The sequence below is a fragment of the Lates calcarifer genome, linkage group LG2 (genome assembly GCF_001640805.2).
Source record: "Lates calcarifer isolate ASB-BC8 linkage group LG2, TLL_Latcal_v3, whole genome shotgun sequence".
Lineage (NCBI taxonomy): Eukaryota > Metazoa > Chordata > Actinopteri > Centropomidae > Lates > Lates calcarifer.
Window position 1 is genome coordinate 2,500,956 of NC_066834.1, and position 21,072 is coordinate 2,522,027.

Here is a 21,072-nt window from a genome sequence, read left to right on the forward strand (position 1 = left end):
CCTGCTTTAAAGCAGATGTAGAGAAACAAGTGAAAGGAAGTTTATATTGTATCTTATGATCAAAAACAATATAACATGAATATATTTAGAGCACGGGGAAAAGTTTCCAATGTCAACAAACGAAATCAAATAAAATCAGAGAAGAGTGTGAAGATGAAGTGACTCAGACTCTGTCGTCCCACTTCACCCATGATGATGACGATGTGATAAGTGATACGCAGCTGGACAAGACAAATACCAGAGCCATTGAGCATATACAGTATGTCTGTGAGTGTGATGCTCAGCCAGTTGACCACATCTATAAATTTAGCAATAAATATCTGGACGTTTCACAAGTTTCTATTTCTCGCTCTGTGCTCCAGGACACTAGATCTGAAATGAAGCGATGAGGTTCAGGTTGATTTGACGGTGTTTTGTATCCACACCAGGTGAACAGTGTAGGGAGAGAGAGCAGCCTGAATGTGAACAGTTTTCTCTTTTTCATTTGAGATCCAGTTGCCTGGAGTAAATCACTGATAGGGGGAGTCACTGTATATGTAGGCAGATCACAATCGTTTACTGAAACTAGTGGCACCCCAGCACACTCTGGTATTGTCCACAGATGACTGTTGCTGTAGTCATGTCTGTACATGATACGACTTTGATGCACATTCAGCAGCAAGTAGGATGATATGAAACAAAATGAGCTGAGAATGGCGGTCCACTGATGAGGCTAAAGTGAAATCAAATACCTATTCATGCAAGACAGGAAGTCTGTGTGATTCAGGATGGCCGCCCGCAGAGAACAGTACTCACTCCGCCCGCGCACACACACCAGGTCACAATGGGAGGCAATTGACCAACAGGGAATGAGAGAAACACAGTGAGATGAGCAAAAATAAGAGAACAGAAAACAACAGGAAGTTACAGCAGATCAGTGCTGACTCAGTAAGAAAGAACAGAAATGGCTCTGGCTGTGGTCTCCGACAGTCATCACAGAAGCAAGAATGAGTAACAGTGGCAGCATCATATAGTGTTTTGATACTTTACAATCAGACGCATCAATGTGGTGTCACAGCACCACGCACAGTGCTTCCAGGAAGGTAAAAACAACACTTAACCGTATTTTAGAGAAGTATTGTACTGACTTACACAACCTGTTGTGACTTGTATCGTCTCCACTCAACTGCTGCTTCTCAAATTGGTTTTCAGAATAACCTAATAGTCACCATCTTCAGTCCATTATTTCAACTCATTATTTCAGAGCAGCACAAACTGTAGTCCGTTAATTCACCGCACATGTCAGTGGCTCTAACAGTCTGGAACATTCCCTTGTTGAACAACACCAGACATCTACTGAGCAGTTGTCATGCTTACTTAGCAGTAACTGAAATTTTCCAAAGCACCTCAGATGCACGTAATGAAATCTCCTGCTCTTTAATGCATGATGGCTCAGGGAGAGGGAGAGGGAGGGGGAGGGAGAGGGGGGATAAGGATGTCTTAAATACAGGGAGGTGCAGCAGAGCTCAGGCTCATTTCCCCTCACCTTACATACACTCCCCCGGCAAGCAGTGGGAGGAGACGGTGAATAGGCTGAATGTATAATTAATATTCCCGGCAGAATCTATTAACATACAAATTCCATTGTATGTAATATGATCTTTAAAGCACAGGCGATATGTACCACACAAGCAAACGCATTCATATTCACACACATACACAGACAGAATCCAAGAACAAAAAGACTGAGTACAAAGCAGCTGAGAGGATTGCAACAGAATGCCCTGAAGCTGCAGTGATGCATCAAACATTCAGGCACTATTGTTCTTTGCAACAAGCTCTGTGTTTCCACAAAGGAGGAGCTGGATAATGTAAACCCTCTTGCTGTAACCAAAAGACATAAATCCCCTTGCTGTCCTCTGGCAGAATTCACAGAAGGAAAGGGGGGGGGGTCTGCTGCATGCAAGGAAAAGTTATGCTGCACACTTTCAAGTAAAAATGACATTATCATCAAATGCTGTGTGGCTGTTTTAGGAATAATACACATGTTATGTGTCATTCAAATTTCTGCACTGCACACACCTTACTGAACACTGCACTGCTGCAGCCTCTTCAACACACTGGTGGAGCGACTGAAACACACTGACCAATTTGTTTCTGCTCCTGCTCATGATAGCTGAATAAAATCAGGCCGTGCTTGAGTCTACTTGACATGAAATGCGTATGCTCATCTGAGCAGATCACCTCCTTTAGAGAGTGTGACTAGAATACTTGAGGGGTTGTCCTGTGGCCATCCACTGTCACACTCACCACTGGGTTTGTGTTAGAAAAGGTGAGGGACTAGAAGGTCAAAGGTTCCACCAGATTCTGCACAAGTGGACAACTTGAGTTGAATGCAAAATCTCTCTTGCACATAAATGTGAACATAAAATGAAATTTTCCAGCATAGCAGTGTAAAACAATACCTGTTTCAGTGCCGATGACAAAATAATACTTTTATCTCAAACCCAGATTAACAATTAGTTTTTCTACAAAACCCTTTTTTTGTAAATTTATCAAAATAAACCAAACTTCTCCAACACATCAGCGTTTTATTTTGTCATACTGTAACACAAACAGCTGTTAAAGTTTGCAGATATAAAATAATCTATACATAGAAAGGTTATCATTTAAATCAGGATATATAATACCCCTTTTCCACCAACCAGTGCCATTCAGGGTTCATGGAGCCTTGGTGCTGTCCAATGAACCAGCCCGAGTTTACACCAGTTTTAAGCAGAACCACTGTCATTAATGGAGAGGGCATTGCACCATGTGTAACAGTGGATCACACTGATTACCTGTGAATGTTTGTCCTGTTATTACAGATATTTGTTGGCAGACTCAATTGTTCAAGTTCAGATGCAGAGCTCCTTCCATGTTGGTGGAAAAGAAGTGCAGATGATCGAAACGATGACCTGATTCAAACTTTCATATGTCACTGTTTTGATGGTAAAGACAAATCATCTTTTGGTGCTCGAGTTCAATATCCAGGTCTAATGATAAATCACAATCTCTGAGACCACACAGGTGGGGACCAGTATACTATCCAACAGTGATGTAGTGGTGAATATTCTCAGAAAAACTGTGAGTAATGACAAGTATTGCTGGCTACACATGGACATGATCGGATATCTGGTTCAGCGGCACTTCAGTGTTACCTTGAAGGCGTATTTGCGGTTTATGTGGTCATCAGGCTCAACTGGTGCGATGACATAACTGGGCAGAGGGATGCTACCGAGCACGGTCTCCTCTCGGCTGTCTGTGGAGCAAGAACACACACGTACACACACATACACATATGCAGAATATTGTTACAGGCATCCGAAGCAACAATCTCTGATTCTGCCAAGATTTTTCTGATGTTTACGAGTGACTGCAGATTTATGAACAGCAGGAAGATCAGTGATATAATTCATGGGTGACTTCTTGTCTGGACGGGGCCATGTGGCAGCATGTGGCACGAGGTGGCATGTGGCTTATCTATTATTCAGTATGATTAATGGAGGAGAGGAGGTAGATGCTATGGCAACACAAGCAGAGATTACATCCATAATAAAACACTCAAGTTAATGAGGAAGGAGAAGTGAGGAGGAGAAAGTTGGGGAGAGTAAGAGATAGCAGTAGATGTCATACATCTAATTACAGACTGTCATTAATCAAGAAATGTATCTTCCCACAGAGGAGATCACCAAAGGTTTCTATGTCTGATTTCACAACCGAGCCCATTTTAATTTTTGTCTGTTGAACCCTGGCCAAGTGCACTTTTCACAGACTCACCTTTGTAGTAAAACAAGCAGTAGTCTGACAAAACAAACCACTTCCGTTTCCACAGTCGCATTCCAGAGCTGTCCTGGAGGTGAAGGGGTAAACACAACACGCAGTGTATTTAGAAATCTGCCTCGCAGGAACGCACTTTAATTCACATTTTAATTAAAAAGTGTAGTTTGGGAATAGAGCGCTCGTTAGCACCGGGTAGGGGGGAAGAAAAGACTTTATGCATATCATTAGAACAATAATTTCATTTAAATTAGTTTTTTTCTTGTGGTGCACAGCAAAAAGCTGCAGCCTCTACATTTAACTCAGTTTGGTTTGTGCTTTTTATATCTAATATCTCTTAGGAATATGCATTCACATAAGACATTAAGTTCAGATTTACTTAAATGGTTTTGCAAGACCTTCATTTTTAATGTGACACATATCACATCATATTGTATATTTTGCTCTTGTGACTGATGTTTCAGCATGTGACAGATTTGAGGTTGTGTTTACTTTGTAAGGCTGAAACTGATGATTATTTTCATCATTGATTCAGTTATTTGTTTTAATGATTAATCAATGAATTACCTAATCAACAAATGTCAGAAAATCTTCCAGAGCCAAGGTGATGATTTGTTTTGTCTGAGTAATAGTCCAATACCCAAAGATATTTCTTTAAAGTTATGAAGCAAACCAGCAAATCCTCTCCATTTAAAACTTGTTGGTTATTTCCCTAAACATTTGCTCATAGGTTCCTGTGAGGTGGGATTTTTCACCAAAAGCAGAGGAACTCCAGCTCACCTGTTTATAGAGCCAGCCTCTCACCACCACCGGGATGTTGAGGTTTCTTTTAATAGAATGATCCCTCTTGCCAAAACTGTGTACTTTCCCCGTACCTCTGGAGCCCTGTGAGCAAGAAAAACCAAAAGGCTTGATTATACGGTGATTATGCTGAAGAACTATAAGCCAATTAATAGCGAGTAGTATTGTGTTGACCATGGCACAATGTGGCACCTCCACAATGATAAGAATACAACTGTAAATTTAGTTACTTGGAAAAATAAAGACAAATGTAATAAAATAGCCTTCTTTCCTGGAACTTCCTGCTTTTAACACCCATGATGAAAGAGGAAATACCAACTGGACTGTTCCTGTGGATGCCTGCATCCATTTATAATCAGGCATATTTTTAGACAAGGTCGTTTCAGACTACATATTCTCTGTGAAAATGAAATCCTACTTTTTTTTTCAGGTGGTTTTCTTCCAGAATAAAGCTTAAAGAAGACACACATGTTGAGGGGACAAATATATATATGCCATTCCTTACACAGAGACACAGTCAATATTGTTTTAATTAGACAAAATAAAAAACACCTGAGGTACCAAAAGGTAACAAGTAAGGTGAGTCAGTCAGGCAAAGCAATACATTGACAACCTAATTAAAACAGTAACAAGTCTCTTCACTGATACGTGTCCCCCAGAGAACATTCAAGTTCAACTGTAGTGGCTTTCAGAGGTACCATTAGCAATATCACTCTGCACAGTCCTGTGCTTCTGTGGCGTGTCCCATATTCAGTGACAAAACATGTTTGCACCAAAAATTTCCATGATCACTGTGGGAACAACAGCAGGAATGTCAGACAGTCGCATACACCCACGTCCAGTCCCACGGGATGCATATTTGAGTTTTATTAAGCTTGAAAAATCACAGAATTATTGCTCTCTGTGGCCATTAATCACAATGAGATAACGTCTTCTCCAGTTGATTAAACCAATTTATCAGCATGAGCACTTACAGTCAGCAAGAGAGCTCCTACAGCAGTTCCCTACCCCACCAAAAAATGTTTGGCAGATTGCGATAAATGTCAAATAAGAAAACCTGAAAAAACATTCTGCATTGTTTTAGGATTCTTTTCTCTTTAAACATTGTGAATATTTGTAAAAGTAACACAAACATTTCTCAGAGAAGAAAAACACTGATGCTCACCTTTGACCCTGAGGTGGCATCCACTGCTGCTGAGGTCACTGCCTTGGAGGACTCTGTGACCATGTTGGGGGATCTCTGGTTGGCCGCTGACTTGGACATACGGGACTCTATCCTACAGTTGAGAAGGCAGCGTAGAAGAAGGTCACTACCACAGACAGGATGAGAAGCATTGAGTAGTGATGTGTCCTCTCAGTTTCTCTGACAAACTACAGACATGCAGGGAAACCAGAGCGCAGCCCTGTGCTGAGCTTTCACATATAAAGGATGTGACTATTTCCTGACACCGCCACGCGACCTGTCACAGCCAATGGTTTAGCAGTGGATGTGTTAACAGTGGAAGCTTTGTGGTCCCAACACTTCACTGACACTTGGTCTGACATTCACCCCGGGGCAGGCATCTTATACACACCCTGATAACAGCCCGAAACAAAACAAAGAGAGAACACAAGCCTCGTGTTACACATTATGCAGGCTCGATCTGACGCACGTACACACACATACTGTATGCATACATGTGTTATCTTTTGACAGCTTATTAGGAATACACACCTCAGCTCACACTTGCTCATGGTATCCATTTATTGTTATGGATCAGCATGAAAGAAACATTCACTGAGCAGTTGTGCAGTTCTGCTCTGGTACAACAATGCAAAGTGTTTTACTGCATTAGAGAGCAAACCTGTCTTGTTGCAGTAATATGGACACAGCCACAGAGGTTTGTTAGGTGTAAGAATGCAGAGACAAACGTGTTCTCTTAGTTGAGTACTAATTTAATGATGTATGAATTACTATTTGTATTAAGATAGTCAATTAGCTATGAATTAGATTTCCCTTTAAAATACACAGGAATAGTTATTCTTCCTTGTGATAACACCCAGCTGGTAGAAAACATATTTTCTCTACAGAGCATCAGTATGTGTGAAAGCGTTCAGCAGAGAGGGAGGTCTTCAGAAGTCTTATCAGCCTAATTGGGGAGTGTGCTGTCTCCCAACCCATACAGAGTATCAGTGAGTGCACTGTAGACATTAACAGCATTTAGGGTGTAAAAGTCAGCATCAGTGTAGGTATAATTAAAAAGTCTCATTCTGAACTACTGTGGTGCTTCAGCTCCACGGTCCAGTTGTAAGATAAACGCAACATTGTGTTGCTTTATCCAGACAATAATTTTTTTACCTGTGGGCCTCAAAATATTTAGTGCTTTACCTCCCTGCTGTGTCATTACCATTCACTCAGTTTAGGAAGGAATAATGTTGGCATATATATATCTCCCTCAACCATAGGGGGGAAAAAAGTTAACAGATAGATACACACAAAATAAAATCATACTGTTTATATATCAAAAGAAATTCATTTCCTGCACAAAGAGATAATTGACAATAAAAACATCTTGAATCTTGATCTTGAATCTTAAGTCACTTACAGCCACCAATAATAATAATAACTTCTTTACACAATGTTACATCATGCCTTTTCCAAGTGTTGCATCACATCATCTCAACAGAAAACTGGGTTAATCTGAAGATGGTAGAGTAATGAGAGAATAAAGAACAATGTGAGAGTGAGGCAGCCTAATAATTACAGCAAATAACCACTGACAACACTCCCAGAGTTTGATTTCACTGGCCAAATGTTAGAGATGCCTCAGGGTGAATGGGCGTAAAGGAAAGGAGTGGTAGGAGTTGGAGTTCGCAAAGAATAAGAATATGACGTAGAGCAAAGAAATATTGGCTAATACGAGATTCTTCTTAAGTAAAAACACTGGAAAGTAACATTTTAATGGATAATAACAACTAACGTTGAAGTTTCAAGAACTGTTTTTTTCCCAGACTGCTGCAGCGTTTGATTTGTCCTTTGTGTTCAAAAAGAGATGCATCAGTGATGATAAGAAAACTGGAGACAGCAAGGATTGGTTTGATTTAACATGGTCCCAAAAACATTTCTTAAGACATTTTAGTACATGATCACTAAGTGATAACATGCAGTTCCAGCAGATTCATCCACAAATCCTGCAGACCTCCTGTTTCATCGCATTCTTAAGATTCTCTGCTGAGTTTAAATCTGGAGACTGTGCAGACCACTGAATCAAAGTAAAGTCACTGTCATGCCTCTGGAACCATCTTTAGATGATATCCTCTTGGTTACACAGCACTTTTGTCTGCTCTAAAAAACCATTTGAAGGAATGAAGCAAGTCAGTATATATGGGCTTTTGGTGAAGTCAAGGCAGGACAGAACTTCACAATCTTTACATGTGTTAAAAAATACTCCTAACAACTGTTTGTAGACACTTAAACTGCATCTCCTCTGTAAACTCTAGAAGGCAGAGAGAGGCTGCGTCTGTGATGCGGGAACCATCAGGTCAGGCATCAACATTCAATTAATGTTTACGCTCACTAATAGTTCAGCACCTTCGTATTGTCTGGTTTATATAATGAGCTGCAGCACATCTGCTATCCACCGTACATTCACATTCCCTCTCACAGGCCTACATCACTTCTTAAGAAATAAATACATTAGGGAAACCTTTGCAACATTTTCATAATATGCCTGCAGCCAGTGCTTGGCAGAAGCTCTTCCTGACTGCAGGAGTGAGCTTACAACAGGAAACAATGTGTGACCTGTCCCTCGGACAACACTGCCACTTGCCCCCTGCACTGTTGTGCAAAGGGGTTAAAAGCAGCTCTAAACCTCTTGTTTTTTCCTGCTCTGTGTGCTGCACTACACTAAGGCTACAGACAAAGGAGATAAACTAGACATGTGTCAGAGACTAAAGCAAAACTGCAGGGTAAAAAGAGAGAGATCACAGTGGAGCAAAACTTACAGTATCTCCGCTCACAGTGTGGACTGCAGCCAGCGTTTTCACAGGATGTTTCTGTCTTATCAAGGGGGCTCTGCTGTTTTATGTGAAGCTTTCATACTGTTTACCACCTCTGTCATTGGAACAGTTCCCCAGGAGATTTGTTGTGGCATGTGGTGGAGAGGGGCGATATTTCACATCACATACTGCAAGACGGGGGGAAAGACACTAAGCTCCATCTATTCCTGCTTCTCTTGCTTTGATGGAAATGAGGGCATATTTGACGTTTTTAAATCCTTTCAGGCAGTGGGTGTACATGAAGAGATTTGACAAATTGATCTTGTGTGATAATCTATAGCAGAGTCAAAGCCCTCCGGCCAGCAAAGCATAGGCTGATCGACCTCTCCGTGGGGAAGGGCCTCCCGAAGCTCTTTTTCCTGATCTGTCCTCAATCCGATACGGGTCTCCAGGGAACACACTGAGGCTCTCCTTACTTGGAAGTGAGTCTGTGATTCAAGAGAAGTAACCCACTTCCTGCTCAGATATCACTACACACAGAATGAAGCTCACAGCATCACCGTGTCAGTGAACAACGTGAAAGCAATGTTTTGCAGTCACGGTGAGGTCACGCCCGCGTCGCACACATTCAGTAGTGAAACTCTGACCCAGCTGTCACACACTACACACAAGTCTTCAACAGGATTTTAGAAAGGAGGGTGGAGAAGAGAGGCATGAAATAGGAGATGGAATAAACAGAATTAGGTCCAGATGAAAAACAAAAATAGCCTTAAAGGGCACTCCACCGATTTTAAACCAGGTTAACTTAGATGTAACTTGCTTAGTTGTAAAAGTTGTATTATGTAGCTGTATTATGGATAGTGTGGGGTGCAGTGTTTTTAGAGCTTTAATCTTTCTCTCAAAAGTCCAACAATTATATGTAAGTGCATTACTGAATTGCTGGAAGTATCAGTTTGTGTGAGCTACAACAGTGTGGTTTGGAATTAATGTAAGAGTTAGATGAGCTAATCTAATTTACTTAATGACTGGGCTATAACCTCCAAACATAATTCAGTCAGTCAGAGCTGCTTGGAGATTTTTGTAGAGCTGAATAATGTGGAATAGTGTGCAGTATAATTGGTGTTTTAAGATGGTGTCTGAAGGACTAATCTACTGATGTAGCATCATTTCATAAGTGTCAGCTGTCCAGCACACAGGTTCGTCTGATTAACTGAGTTCTTAAACTGAAAACAAAATCTTCTGTGATGTGTCTACTGTGGCCTAGCTTAGCACAAAGACTGGAAGTGAGAGGAAACATACATGTATCATGCTGATCCACCACACTAAAGTACTACAGGCTACAGAGAATGTGACATTATTTTTACCAGTATCACAGAGCTAGCTCTGGAAGGGGAGGTGACACAAATCTGTCCTCTTTCAGTACATATCAGTCTTGGCCATTGTTCAAAACTCCTCACTGACTCTGGTTGCAATGTCTTTGCTGTAAGGACAAAGTTTCACTTAGTGTTCCTTTAAAATAAGACGAATTGAGATCATTTAAAATGTGTGCTGTCTGTACTGTGACTGGATGTCTTAACCTTGTCTTGCCTGTTGTCATGCTGTTGTGGGTTGGCATGAAACTGATGCTATTCTTACTACAGCAAGCTTTAAACGATTAGGACTGGCGTTTCATAGAACCAGCGTCACTCTGTAATATTTGAAAATATGCAAGTGAGGCAACATAACTTAAAATCCTCTTGATGGTATACAAATCCTTGGCTCAGCAGCACTGAACATGGGATCATGGGGAGTTTCAGGGAATGAATGACAGAGAGGACTTTGAATTGCCTTAGCAAAACAGCTTTTAATTAGTGAGAATGTAAAGGTCATGTGCCTGTCACTCAACACGCTTCTGCCTGTAGTGGCATCTTTGCTATGCATGGTCATCTTACGCCAGCCAGCTTAAATACGATCAGACATCTGCTGGCTTATACTGTGCCCTAAACCTGTCGTGCAGCTTTGATGGCTGCACAGGATGAGATTCACACAATGACATAAAACAATGACAATAAATCCTACTGCCACGCCATGGCAATACTATTCCAACTCCCAAAAACTGTTGGTATTGAATATACAATATTTATGTTGAGGAGGCGTTCTTCTTATAAAGAAAAAAACGTACAAGTTAGAAGCACACTGAGGTTTCTGCTTTTATGACTTCAACTACACTGAGAGAAAGAGCTCAGATGGACCAGAACAGACATATTTTTCAAATAAAGCCAACATTAACATAGCTTGTTTGATTAATGAGACAGATTCATGGCTCCAGACGTGTTCTGAATGTGGTTAAAATCACATGTTCTGTCAATTGTGTCATTACCATAAATTCTATTAAGGCAATAATTTAAAGAATAAAGCTAAAGAGCCTCTAGGATCCAAGTGCAGTAAAATTTGAGTGCAGTCAGCTATGAATACCATGATGGTAATGAATAAATTCAATTCAATTTAAAAAATAAATTACACACCCCATCCTTTAGTGTTCTTAGACTGCAGCAACTGAAAGTCGACCGTTTTTACTCTCCTTGTTACTGCAGGAGTAGAAAACTCCCACACTGCCCCATCATGATGCTTCATCAGGGAGGCTGACAGACTATTTCACAACCTATTTCTGGGCTCCCACTGCTTGACCTTGAAATGACCTTTCTATACATTTAAGAATAGGCTATATGCATCATTTCCTAGAAAAGACCCACTCACCTGTCTTGTAGTGTGTATTCTGTGTTTTCAGGGGAAATCTGTCCGGTCACAGGATGCCGAAATGATGTAGTCCTCAGGTTGTGGCTGTGGGACAGAGGGAGATGGAGAGAAAACAACACCAGGGGAGAACATGAAATGAGTATCAAGTCATTAATCATAGTCCCGCCTGATCGCATCCCTGCACGACTGGACTTCTATTTGGCTGCTGGTTGAAGTTACAAACAAAACCACATGAAGTTTCTGAGCTTACAATGATTCTTCAGTCGAAAAATAGTTTTAAAAAAAAAATCTATGGAAGCACTGCAGCCAGGTCAGGAAGCACAGCTCATATTCTTCTACACAAAGTGTAGGGCTCAGCACTCTGCCTTTAGCCAGCTCACCAGGCTCTATTGATTTCAATTAGATGGGGTCATTCATTGCTTTAACTAGACCATGAATGCATGTTACTGTCACGGGGCAGAATAAGAAACAGACAAAAGGACTGGGGTATTATACCATGACTCTCTTCCTATTTATTGTTCTGTAATGTATTTACATATGACTAAAGTGAAGCACATCCAGACAGGTCGACTTCTTTCTCTTACTCCACTTGGATGATGCTTTATTTTAAAAAAAAAGGGGATTTAATCCATTTCTCATCACTGATTTATTTATCCGATGCCCAGTCTTATCATGTGGTCATCATGGAAGGTTAAGCTTCAGTTATTCATTGTGTTAAGCTTTGCATTTCACTTAGTTTCTCTACAGCACACAGCTGCAGAGGGCCTTTAAGGTGTATAGTTATCCAGGATTAGTTAGTTGCCACTGGTGCTCAGTACTGCCATCCATGATCCCTTAAAACTGTGACACATCCCTCGAGATGCTGATCCTGCATCACTTTTAATGTTATAGGAAGTAGATACAGTATGGTATAGTGAGTATAGCATATACTGCTGTTCAGAGGCTAAATTCACATGCTGCTTTTTCCATTAACATACACAGGGCACAGATAAACAGATAACGGAGATAAACATGTTTACACTCTCCTCACTTAAAGCGTACCAAGGGTAATGTATACTGTAAGTACATGTCTAGCAGTTAGGGGTGAATTCTCTGAAGGACCGCTGCAAAGTTCAGTACTATAAAGGTGCAGAAAGCGGTGCTGCATCACCATGCAGCAAAGGGAGGGGAAACAAACCGAGCGGGCTGGAAAGATTTATGAGTTGACATTTCAGAAAAGTTCAGAGGGCATATCAAACAGGAATGATGCTGAGCGATTCTGCACAAACAACATCACATCAAATATAAACAATACATAAAATCTACCACATACACTCATGTAAAAACAGCTCTTGATCACATATGCAAACACACACATACACACACACACACGCTTGGCCAGGCTTGTTCCTGGTAACAACTCATAATGTGCTGAGCTGCACTGGGCAAATTCAGCACTGCACCAGCTTCCCCTGTTAATTAGGAATCTGCATTCTTTGAGGCTTTTGTTTTAGCCGCATTACTTCTGAACTATTTGTCACGGAATTTGCAGCATCCCCAGTCAGTGTATAAACACTGCAGCACAGTAGGTCTATTTGTTTGCAGAAAACTAGCTTCCATCAACACTTGTGACAGCATTGTCCCAAAGGGGAAAATGAACTCTTGCTGCAGATGCGTTAGCACACTGCCTTCTGGATTATGTAGTGGAGAAACAGCTTTGTTGTCAGTGAAGTCAGATGTTGTTGCCACAGTTTAATGTCACACATAGGGTTCTGTGTAGTAACTCTACATAAATTACCTATTGTCATCATGTAATACATTATTTTGGGTCATCTGTGTGATTTAGGTTCATCCTCAGGTTTAACTCAGGTCCAGATTTGTTTGCACATTGATTTGGATCCAAATGATCATTGACATAATTATTCACAATCACACCTGCTCTAATCAATAATGTGTGTCAAAAATATCTTCAGGATATGGTATGAAGATATTATAGTATTAAACTTTGATCTAAACCTCTAAAGCAGATGCACTTGATACAGCTGACATTCAGTTTCTGTTTATCTTCAAATATGATATGGTTGTAATAAAGTCAAGATAATCTTAACATGCAGAGGAGCTGCTATGTGTCAGTGTAAGCCTCACTCTACTTTTTATACTGCAGCTATACACAACATCAAGGGAAAAACTCATGTGGCTCCTAAGTAGCCAAATTAAACGATAAGCAGCTGGACACAGTTTAAGTTATTTTGTAAATATTAGTTTATTGGTGGCATACACATAATCATTAATAATTCAAAAGACCAAAAGAGGGAAGAATCAACAGAATATCCCCCTCTCAGCAGAGATAGTTTGTGTCACAGAGAGAAGTTCTATGTTAGACACAGATCAAGGTTCAAGAACAGGCACTGTCTCACAGCATCAGCATGTTAACACCAAAACACTACCCATCAGGTCAACAAGAGTTTGTGTCAGATAAAGAAGGGAAAGAATGACATCTCTCCTTGTGGAGAGTCTCAAGAGGGCATTTCTCTGTGCAGCAGTGTTAACATGTACAGTAGAAGTGTTACCACAGTGTAAACAAGACTGAGGTGGCTCTCAGCAAAACACTGCCATAAGAAGTAAAAACACAGTTTCTGTAACCACACTTTACCCTCATGCATAGAAGCTTACAGCAGCAACTTAAGGGTTTTCTACACTGAGCTGAGTTTAATGTAAAGCAGGCAACAGGGATTAGCAGGAGAATAAACCTGACTTCGATTTCAGCCAAAGCCTCTCATAAGAAATGTGTAGAAACAGCAGCACTGCAGCTCAGACAATGAGAACATGTTCTCTCTCTCTCTCTCGATGCTGCAACATCAGCCCAGGCATGCCATACCATTTCATTTAAACAAAACAAGAGGCTCAGGGTAATCCCTGTCCAACACAGGGGCTAGATATTGGCAGCAGGGGCACCAGGGGCAAGGCTCTGTGGTTTGAACACCTCTCTGTCTCTCTCTCTCTCTCTCTCTCTTTCTCACACCAATAGAAACACACTGAGGATCCAAGCTGCTCCAGAACACACAAGACAGGAATCACACCATCCGCTTACAGTCTCAGCTCCTGTATCTATTCACACCACAAAAAGTAAACTCCCAAAACAGAACATTCGTTACTAGCACAGATACTTACTGCGCTCTGCTGTATCATGCACGCAGTGGAAACAGTCTCACCTGCCGTGAGAAAGTGAAGCATCATGAATCAGCTGTTAGACTCGCTGTTGTGCTGCAGCGGGTCATGGAAATCCTCTCTGCATTATCAGGGCAGGCAGGAGACTCAGGGTCTCTTGTAGCGGCTGGCATCCGCAAAGAGCAGAGTAAAGTGGAAGCAGGATGAGAGCGGGGGGGGGGCTCTTTATCTCCACTTTCTCCTGCGTGCTTTCTGCTGAGAGTTTCACCCCACACTTGCACAGAGATCTACCTCCCTCCCATCAGGGGAATACCTCAGTGGCTTATCAGATCCTCCTCCCTTTCCATTTTCTACTTCCCTCTCTCCCTCTCTCACTCCCTTTTTCCCCAGAATAGAATTTGCTCATCATCTCTTTCAAGGAAATAAAAAGTTTTGTAGCTGCTATTCATGGACAAACTGTTCTGTCATCAGTTAAGTCTTGATGAGGGTTTTTTTTTTTTTTTTTTTTGAATTATTGGTTCAATTATTGCCAGTTCTTGTTTGGTTTGTGTTTATCACAGAGGTATAATGCTGCTGTTATCCTCTGAGTGGCAGCATTGCAACTAAAGTAATGAAGATAAGAGAAAATGTTGTTGAATTTTGCTTTCTCTCAATCAGTAAGATAACCTCATCCACATCCATACTATTTAGTTGCACACGTAAGAAAATGTGGGCAGTGGAGTCTTAAAAACACTATCACATTTGCAGTAGTTACATCAGCTCTTGCTCCATATCTACTGTGCTGTCTGTGGGTTAGTTTCAGCCCAGACTCTTAAAACTTCAAATAATGAAAACAACATTCATGTCAAACAAGTCAAACAGAGTGTTGAGTATTTAATCCAGGATCTAGAAATACATCTAAAACAGACAGAGTCCTTTCAAGGGCACCTCAGGGTCACTGCTGTGTACTTTTTGAGGCACTGGTTTAACAGTAACATTGACCTCTGACCTGTGCTCAGAGGAAGCTGAAACTAATCCTGAGGAATGCAGACCAAGGGAGCAGGTGGTGCCAACATACTGTACTGTAGGCCTATGGTAAATACTGAAGGTAAAACAACAGGAACTTCAGAGGTTTGAGTTTGCGGTTTCGCCCCTGGCTTTTGTCATATTTCTTCATTTCAAAGCAGTTTAATTCAAAAATTCAATTTAATTCAGACAATGTGATACACTAAAAATTACATAAGCTCCAACCCACAGAGAGGAACAGAAACAGAGGCTCTTACAGCAAGTGATTATTTTCAGTGCTGTGAACACACACAAGAAGAGTCTCTTGTCTCTCTCCATGTAGCCTCTGTAATAAGCATCACAGCATCAGTGTGCGGTCTGAAAACTCAAGAAGCAGGAGGAAATCGTGTGTGGCACCAGATGCCAACTGATGCCGGATTTGGACAAAATCAGTTGCAATGCAATAGGAAATGGAATTTTAAAAAGTGCAACTGAAAAGCCTTTAAAAATAGAGAAAAGAAATACATATAATTATGTATTTTAACTGTTGAAATTAATAAATTGATTATATTTAACCACTGGAAACTGCAGTCCAGGCCACAGTTATAAAAACAAAGTATGGAAAGTTATTTTTTATTTAACAACCAAGTTTCATGAGATAGATATTACAAAAGGCAAGACCCCTCTCATTTCTTTTTGCAAGACTTCATATGTACAATATTCAGCAGCTCTTTTTTCTTGTACAGCCCTTTTCAAAAGAAACAATGAGGTAAAATCTTTCAGTGGTGTAATAAATGTCACACTGCATTTAGCTTCATAGTACATTGTAGCTCTGAGTGAAATACAACACAAATCAATGTTGGGGAATTCTACTGATCACCAGAGAACACACAACAGCTATCATTTCATTTAGTCTGACTGCTGACTTCATGTCCAGACCAATTTAATTAGCTCTAACGGATGTGTCGTTAATATCAGCAAGTTGTTAGTGTGAAGATGACGGGCTCCTATAGAATCCAGAGGATAAGATGAAAGCAAATTGAAGCGCTGTAGACATGGCGGGTCAAATGAGGTGCCATGAACCAACACTGAACTCTGTAATGACAGTCATGTCTGTGTGTACGACGGCCTACCCAGGCAGTGTGTGTGTGTGACAGAGTGTGACAGGACATTATAGCGTTAGAGAGATATCACGGACTTCCAGACACACCCTGTAGCATCCCAAGCCTAGCAGCAAAATTAATTAAGCCTTAATAACAGTGGTTTGTGCACAGTATCCAAACGCAGGGAGCCATTACGGAGATAAGCATTCTGCAGCAGGATTTGCACATGTTGACTGACCTTTATCAGTTTCATAGCAGAGCGCTGCAGCAGCCTCGCTCAGCTTCATTTCCCTGACATTTGTGGAGGAATTATTTAGTCGGAGTTATTGGGAGATTCCACTCATTCAGCATCCAACCCAACACATTTCACACTGGCCACTCCCTGTCATTGCACTCATTCACTACTATCACCATCATCTTCACTGCAGAAACTCCAAGCTGAACTGACAGTATGGCACGCTGATTTCAACTCTATGCATGCATGTATATTAGTCTAAAACAGCATCAGTGAAACAGGAAAACCCTGGTCCAAGCTGTGCTTTTCTGGAGCTCGCAGTCATCCAGCAAACCACTCAAGCTGGAACTGGGCAAAGACAGGCTCAAACAGGCCCAATGCAGAGCAGAAACAGGTGCAAAGATTTGCCAGTGTCTGAATCACTCTCAGACAGAAGGTTTGGCAGAAATTGAAAGAGCTGTCACCTTATTAACATTCAACACACACACACTTCTGACACAGCACATTGCAGGACAGTCACAATGGCCCTTTAGGCCGTGCTGTTCCAAAACATAAGCAAGGCAACAGCTAATTACATCCGCAGTGAATGCAAGGAAAGGCCTGTGTTGGACCAATAATGTAAAAATTAGGATGCAAGGAAACAACTACCAAATCTGCAGACTGAGACTGAGAAAGAACCACCTCACTGAGAATGAACATTGATATTCCTGGTTCTGGTCTGAAAACAAAAATAGGTGCTGCCCATTATGTCTCATTTCACACCTGCTCAATTGGAAATTCTATTCAAACTCTAAGGAGATGGCAAAAACGATTAATGGCGGCTTAACTCTGCTGTGCAAACACAGGCTTCACAAAGAGCCAATAGCCCATGTTAATATCTTGTATGCAAGAAGGTTTGCTCTTGGTTATAAACTTGCTATAACCTGAAATTATTCCTGCAACGGCCTGCAGCGAGAGGGAAAATAGACTTAACAAAGAGATGGATACATACAGGCCTGTGGGCACGTCAGCACTTCTTTTGCTCTACTGGCACAAATTTAGCTGACTGATAAATATTTATAAAGAGTGATTTGTAGTAATTCATCAAAGAAATTGTGGTTTTATAACGCCTCCCACCATGAATATAAAGTGACTTCTAAAAGCACTAATCTTAGGGATCAATAGCGACAGGATATGCTGCAACAAAGAAAAAAAAGTTAGGAAGTTTTGTGGAGTGAGAGATTACTCTGGGGAATAAATCAATGAAGGGACCCTGCAGCTTTAGGTCAATATTTAATACCACAGATTTATCCCGCACCTTACTCACTGAATAATGATGATCCCGGGCAACCAGAGGCCATCTTTATTTCATCTCTTCATTTGTGCTATCAGGAATTGTCAGAATCGTGAGTGTGAGTGTGTGAGTAGAGAACGCAAGGGACAAAAAGCTGTGTGATGTTTGGCACTGTTATATTAAAATGACAACTATTAAAAAAAACAGTCAATTGCAGTAATCAGTAATGCCTTAAAGATGTGTAAAGTCTTATTTTAAAGAGCAAGCTCACATGAGAGCCAAACCAATGTTTCATGTTCTACTCATACAGCCATGGTTTCTAAAGGGCTGAGTTTACTGAATGCAGCAAAATGAGATTAGAAAACTCAATAGAAAGCATAGTTCATCACCTTCTTTTAATCAGTAAAGGATGTATACACACCTGATATAAGAAGTTCCCTATTATAATGCTGCACTCAGAATTAATTGGATAAAACTTAAAGACAGACATCCTGCCTTGTGTAATTCTAAACACTGCGGCAGCATAACTGGTTTGAAAGTTCTGACATCTGATCACTGAAAAGCTGCGGGAGAGAAGCTTTTTGCAAAGCAATTATCTCTTAGCAAGAGGAAAACATCAGCAAAAGCATTACATACCTGACAGTGCAAAAGAGATGACAGACAGTCTGCAAAGCACTGCTGTTAGTCTGAACTGTAGCCCTTACTTTCACATGGATCGTATCAGTGTAGTTCCTCCTCTGATAACAAATGATCTAATAAATCGGAGCATTTTAAAACGTCTAATCAATCAGACAAAGTGATAAGCTGACAGAAAATCTTCCTCTAGCCACCTCTGAACCAAATGCAGTGACAATAGCCGGCACCTCTTTTCTCTCTCGCCACAGTCTTTCCCCCTCTGTGATCAGCACATCACAGGGAAAGTTCAAAGGCATTCTGCTTTCTCTCCGCAACACACACACAAACATACAGACACACCTCCACAGTACTGAGTCGAGCTTTATCATCAAAGGTCTGAGCCAATCTCTGATGAAGAGCTCAAGAACAACATGAGCCACTTGCCTCGGGAAATCACAGGTTAATGAGAAGTAACATGATGACATCTGACCTCTGTTCTCCCGAGGCTCTGTGAGTGCTATGCATAGCAATCACCCACTGTAAGTCAGAGGGAGATGTGGAAAAGTGACACACACTAAAAGGAGGAGTTTGACCGTGAAAGATGACTCACACGTAGGTCATCACGGCGTACACGCCCGCAAAGTGAAAACAACGCGTCAGCACTCAGCAGGACAACAGCAACAGCTGCATGTCCTCTGTTAGTGTCCACCATGGATCTATCAGGCTGCAGCACTGCTGACCAAAACATCTGAAAATAATTTAGAGAAACGTAGGCGGGAATAAGCTGTTTTTTAAAAAAAGAAAAAAATTAAATCCTCTCATCTAAAACTAAACAAAATCAGCAATTGTGTTCATGTTGCAGAGTTTTCCTTCTTTGTCGATCACCTACACATCATATTACACTGTAGGCACACCATCAAGTGCCCAAATTCACACTTAAAGCATGTTTCTGTCATCAGCTTAAGAGCTTATTTACTGTGGTAGCACTTTTTCAGCAAATATGCTTCGCTGAACAAAGTATATGTGAGCTATTAATGTCATCACACCAGCTTACTCTCACAAGCAGTGGTACCTAACTGTCTCTACTTACTGAAAATATGAGGTTGTAAATTGGATTTGACACTGAGAAGAGGAACCAGGAGGAGTAGCAAACACACCTGAGACATTTATGGCAAAAAAAATGTTCATCTTTAATTGTTTCCAAATGGCAAAATGCATTTACAGGTGCATGTAAAGAACAGGAGCTTGTTGATAATAGGGTAAAGACAGGGGGTGATGAAGATGATGATGGAAATGGAAATTAGTTTGTGATGAAGAGGCACTACAGGTTAAATGTAAACATAATGCTGTAATACTATCTGTGTTTTAGATGCCGCCAGAGTCAAGGACTAGGCCATGCAGATGCTCCACTGTCTTATAATATATTATGTTTGAATACTGTTTTTATCACCTTGCTATAATAATTTTGCCATATTGAGGCCAGACGTTGTATTCTGTTGGTACCCTAGTTGTCATTTGAAATGTAATTCCTCTGAATGTGTGCGTTCCATCATTGAACACAGGGCTCTAATCAGATTGAAGTCTGGTTCCAAGCAAATGATTCCAGGTCAGGTACAGTCTTGATGAGGGAGGAGGAGCGAATCTGCCTCTTAAATGTAAATACAGACTGACAGCAACAGCCAGCGAGCGCAGCAGGTTGGATGATCATTCTGCAATGGTCCCTAATTAGCTTGAATGTAATCAAATGCATGTAATTATGTTCCATCTATAAAGGCCAAATTATTTCTTGCCTTGCCTTTGTGACACAGTGGAGTGACGGGCCGGTAGGCAGGCATCCAAGCTGATTCCTCTACATCTTCGATTGTAGAATATTCCCAGACTGTAACTGGGATATGTGATATGATGCTGCAATCGTCCTCCGTCAGCCCCTCAGATGGGCTGAAGCACAGTCTTCATTTGCCAGTCTAATGAGGTGAGACTCTGGTCTTGTCTGAGACTGCTGCAAACCTAGACATCACAATCATCAAACAAAATGAACCTTTGAATTCCACTCATTCTGTTCTGATAATTAAAACAAATATTAAGTCCATTCATCCGTCCATTAACTGCACCACTTATCCTCAAATATTAAGTATCATAGTAGATCAAATTCATTTCTTATACAACCTGAGAGTGCTCACATTTGTGGCTAAAGAACACCAAACTAGAGCATCTGCTTTAGTGTTACATAAATGCAAAGTCCAACCCACACTGCAAAGACAAACACAGCTAATGGCTTAGGTGTCGAGTGCAGGAGAATGTTAAAGCTGAAACATCTCAAGCACTGTCGTCTGTAGAGTAACAAAAAACCACCAAGAGACTTTATTGTAATAACAGAGTCTGACAAAACCTTAAAACACATG

At 41.0% G+C, this 21,072-nt stretch overlaps 1 protein-coding gene across 7 annotated transcripts in view; it reads right to left on the reverse strand.

The window, feature by feature from the left end:
* The window catches only part of plekha7b (pleckstrin homology domain containing, family A member 7b), a 65,110-nt gene that overhangs the window by 24,986 nt on the left and 19,052 nt on the right, over window positions 1-21,072 (reverse strand). For all 7 annotated transcript variants that reach the window (XM_018684986.2, XM_018684987.2, XM_051073765.1 and 4 more), the window contains 5 exons: window positions 11,314-11,397; window positions 5,765-5,876; window positions 4,579-4,683; window positions 3,799-3,871; window positions 3,180-3,280 (listed from right to left, as the gene is read on the reverse strand). In XM_018684986.2, the coding sequence (XP_018540502.1) occupies window positions 3,180-3,280; window positions 3,799-3,871; window positions 4,579-4,683; window positions 5,765-5,876; window positions 11,314-11,397 (475 nt within the window). The remainder of the gene's footprint in view (window positions 1-3,179; window positions 3,281-3,798; window positions 3,872-4,578; window positions 4,684-5,764; window positions 5,877-11,313; window positions 11,398-21,072) is intronic.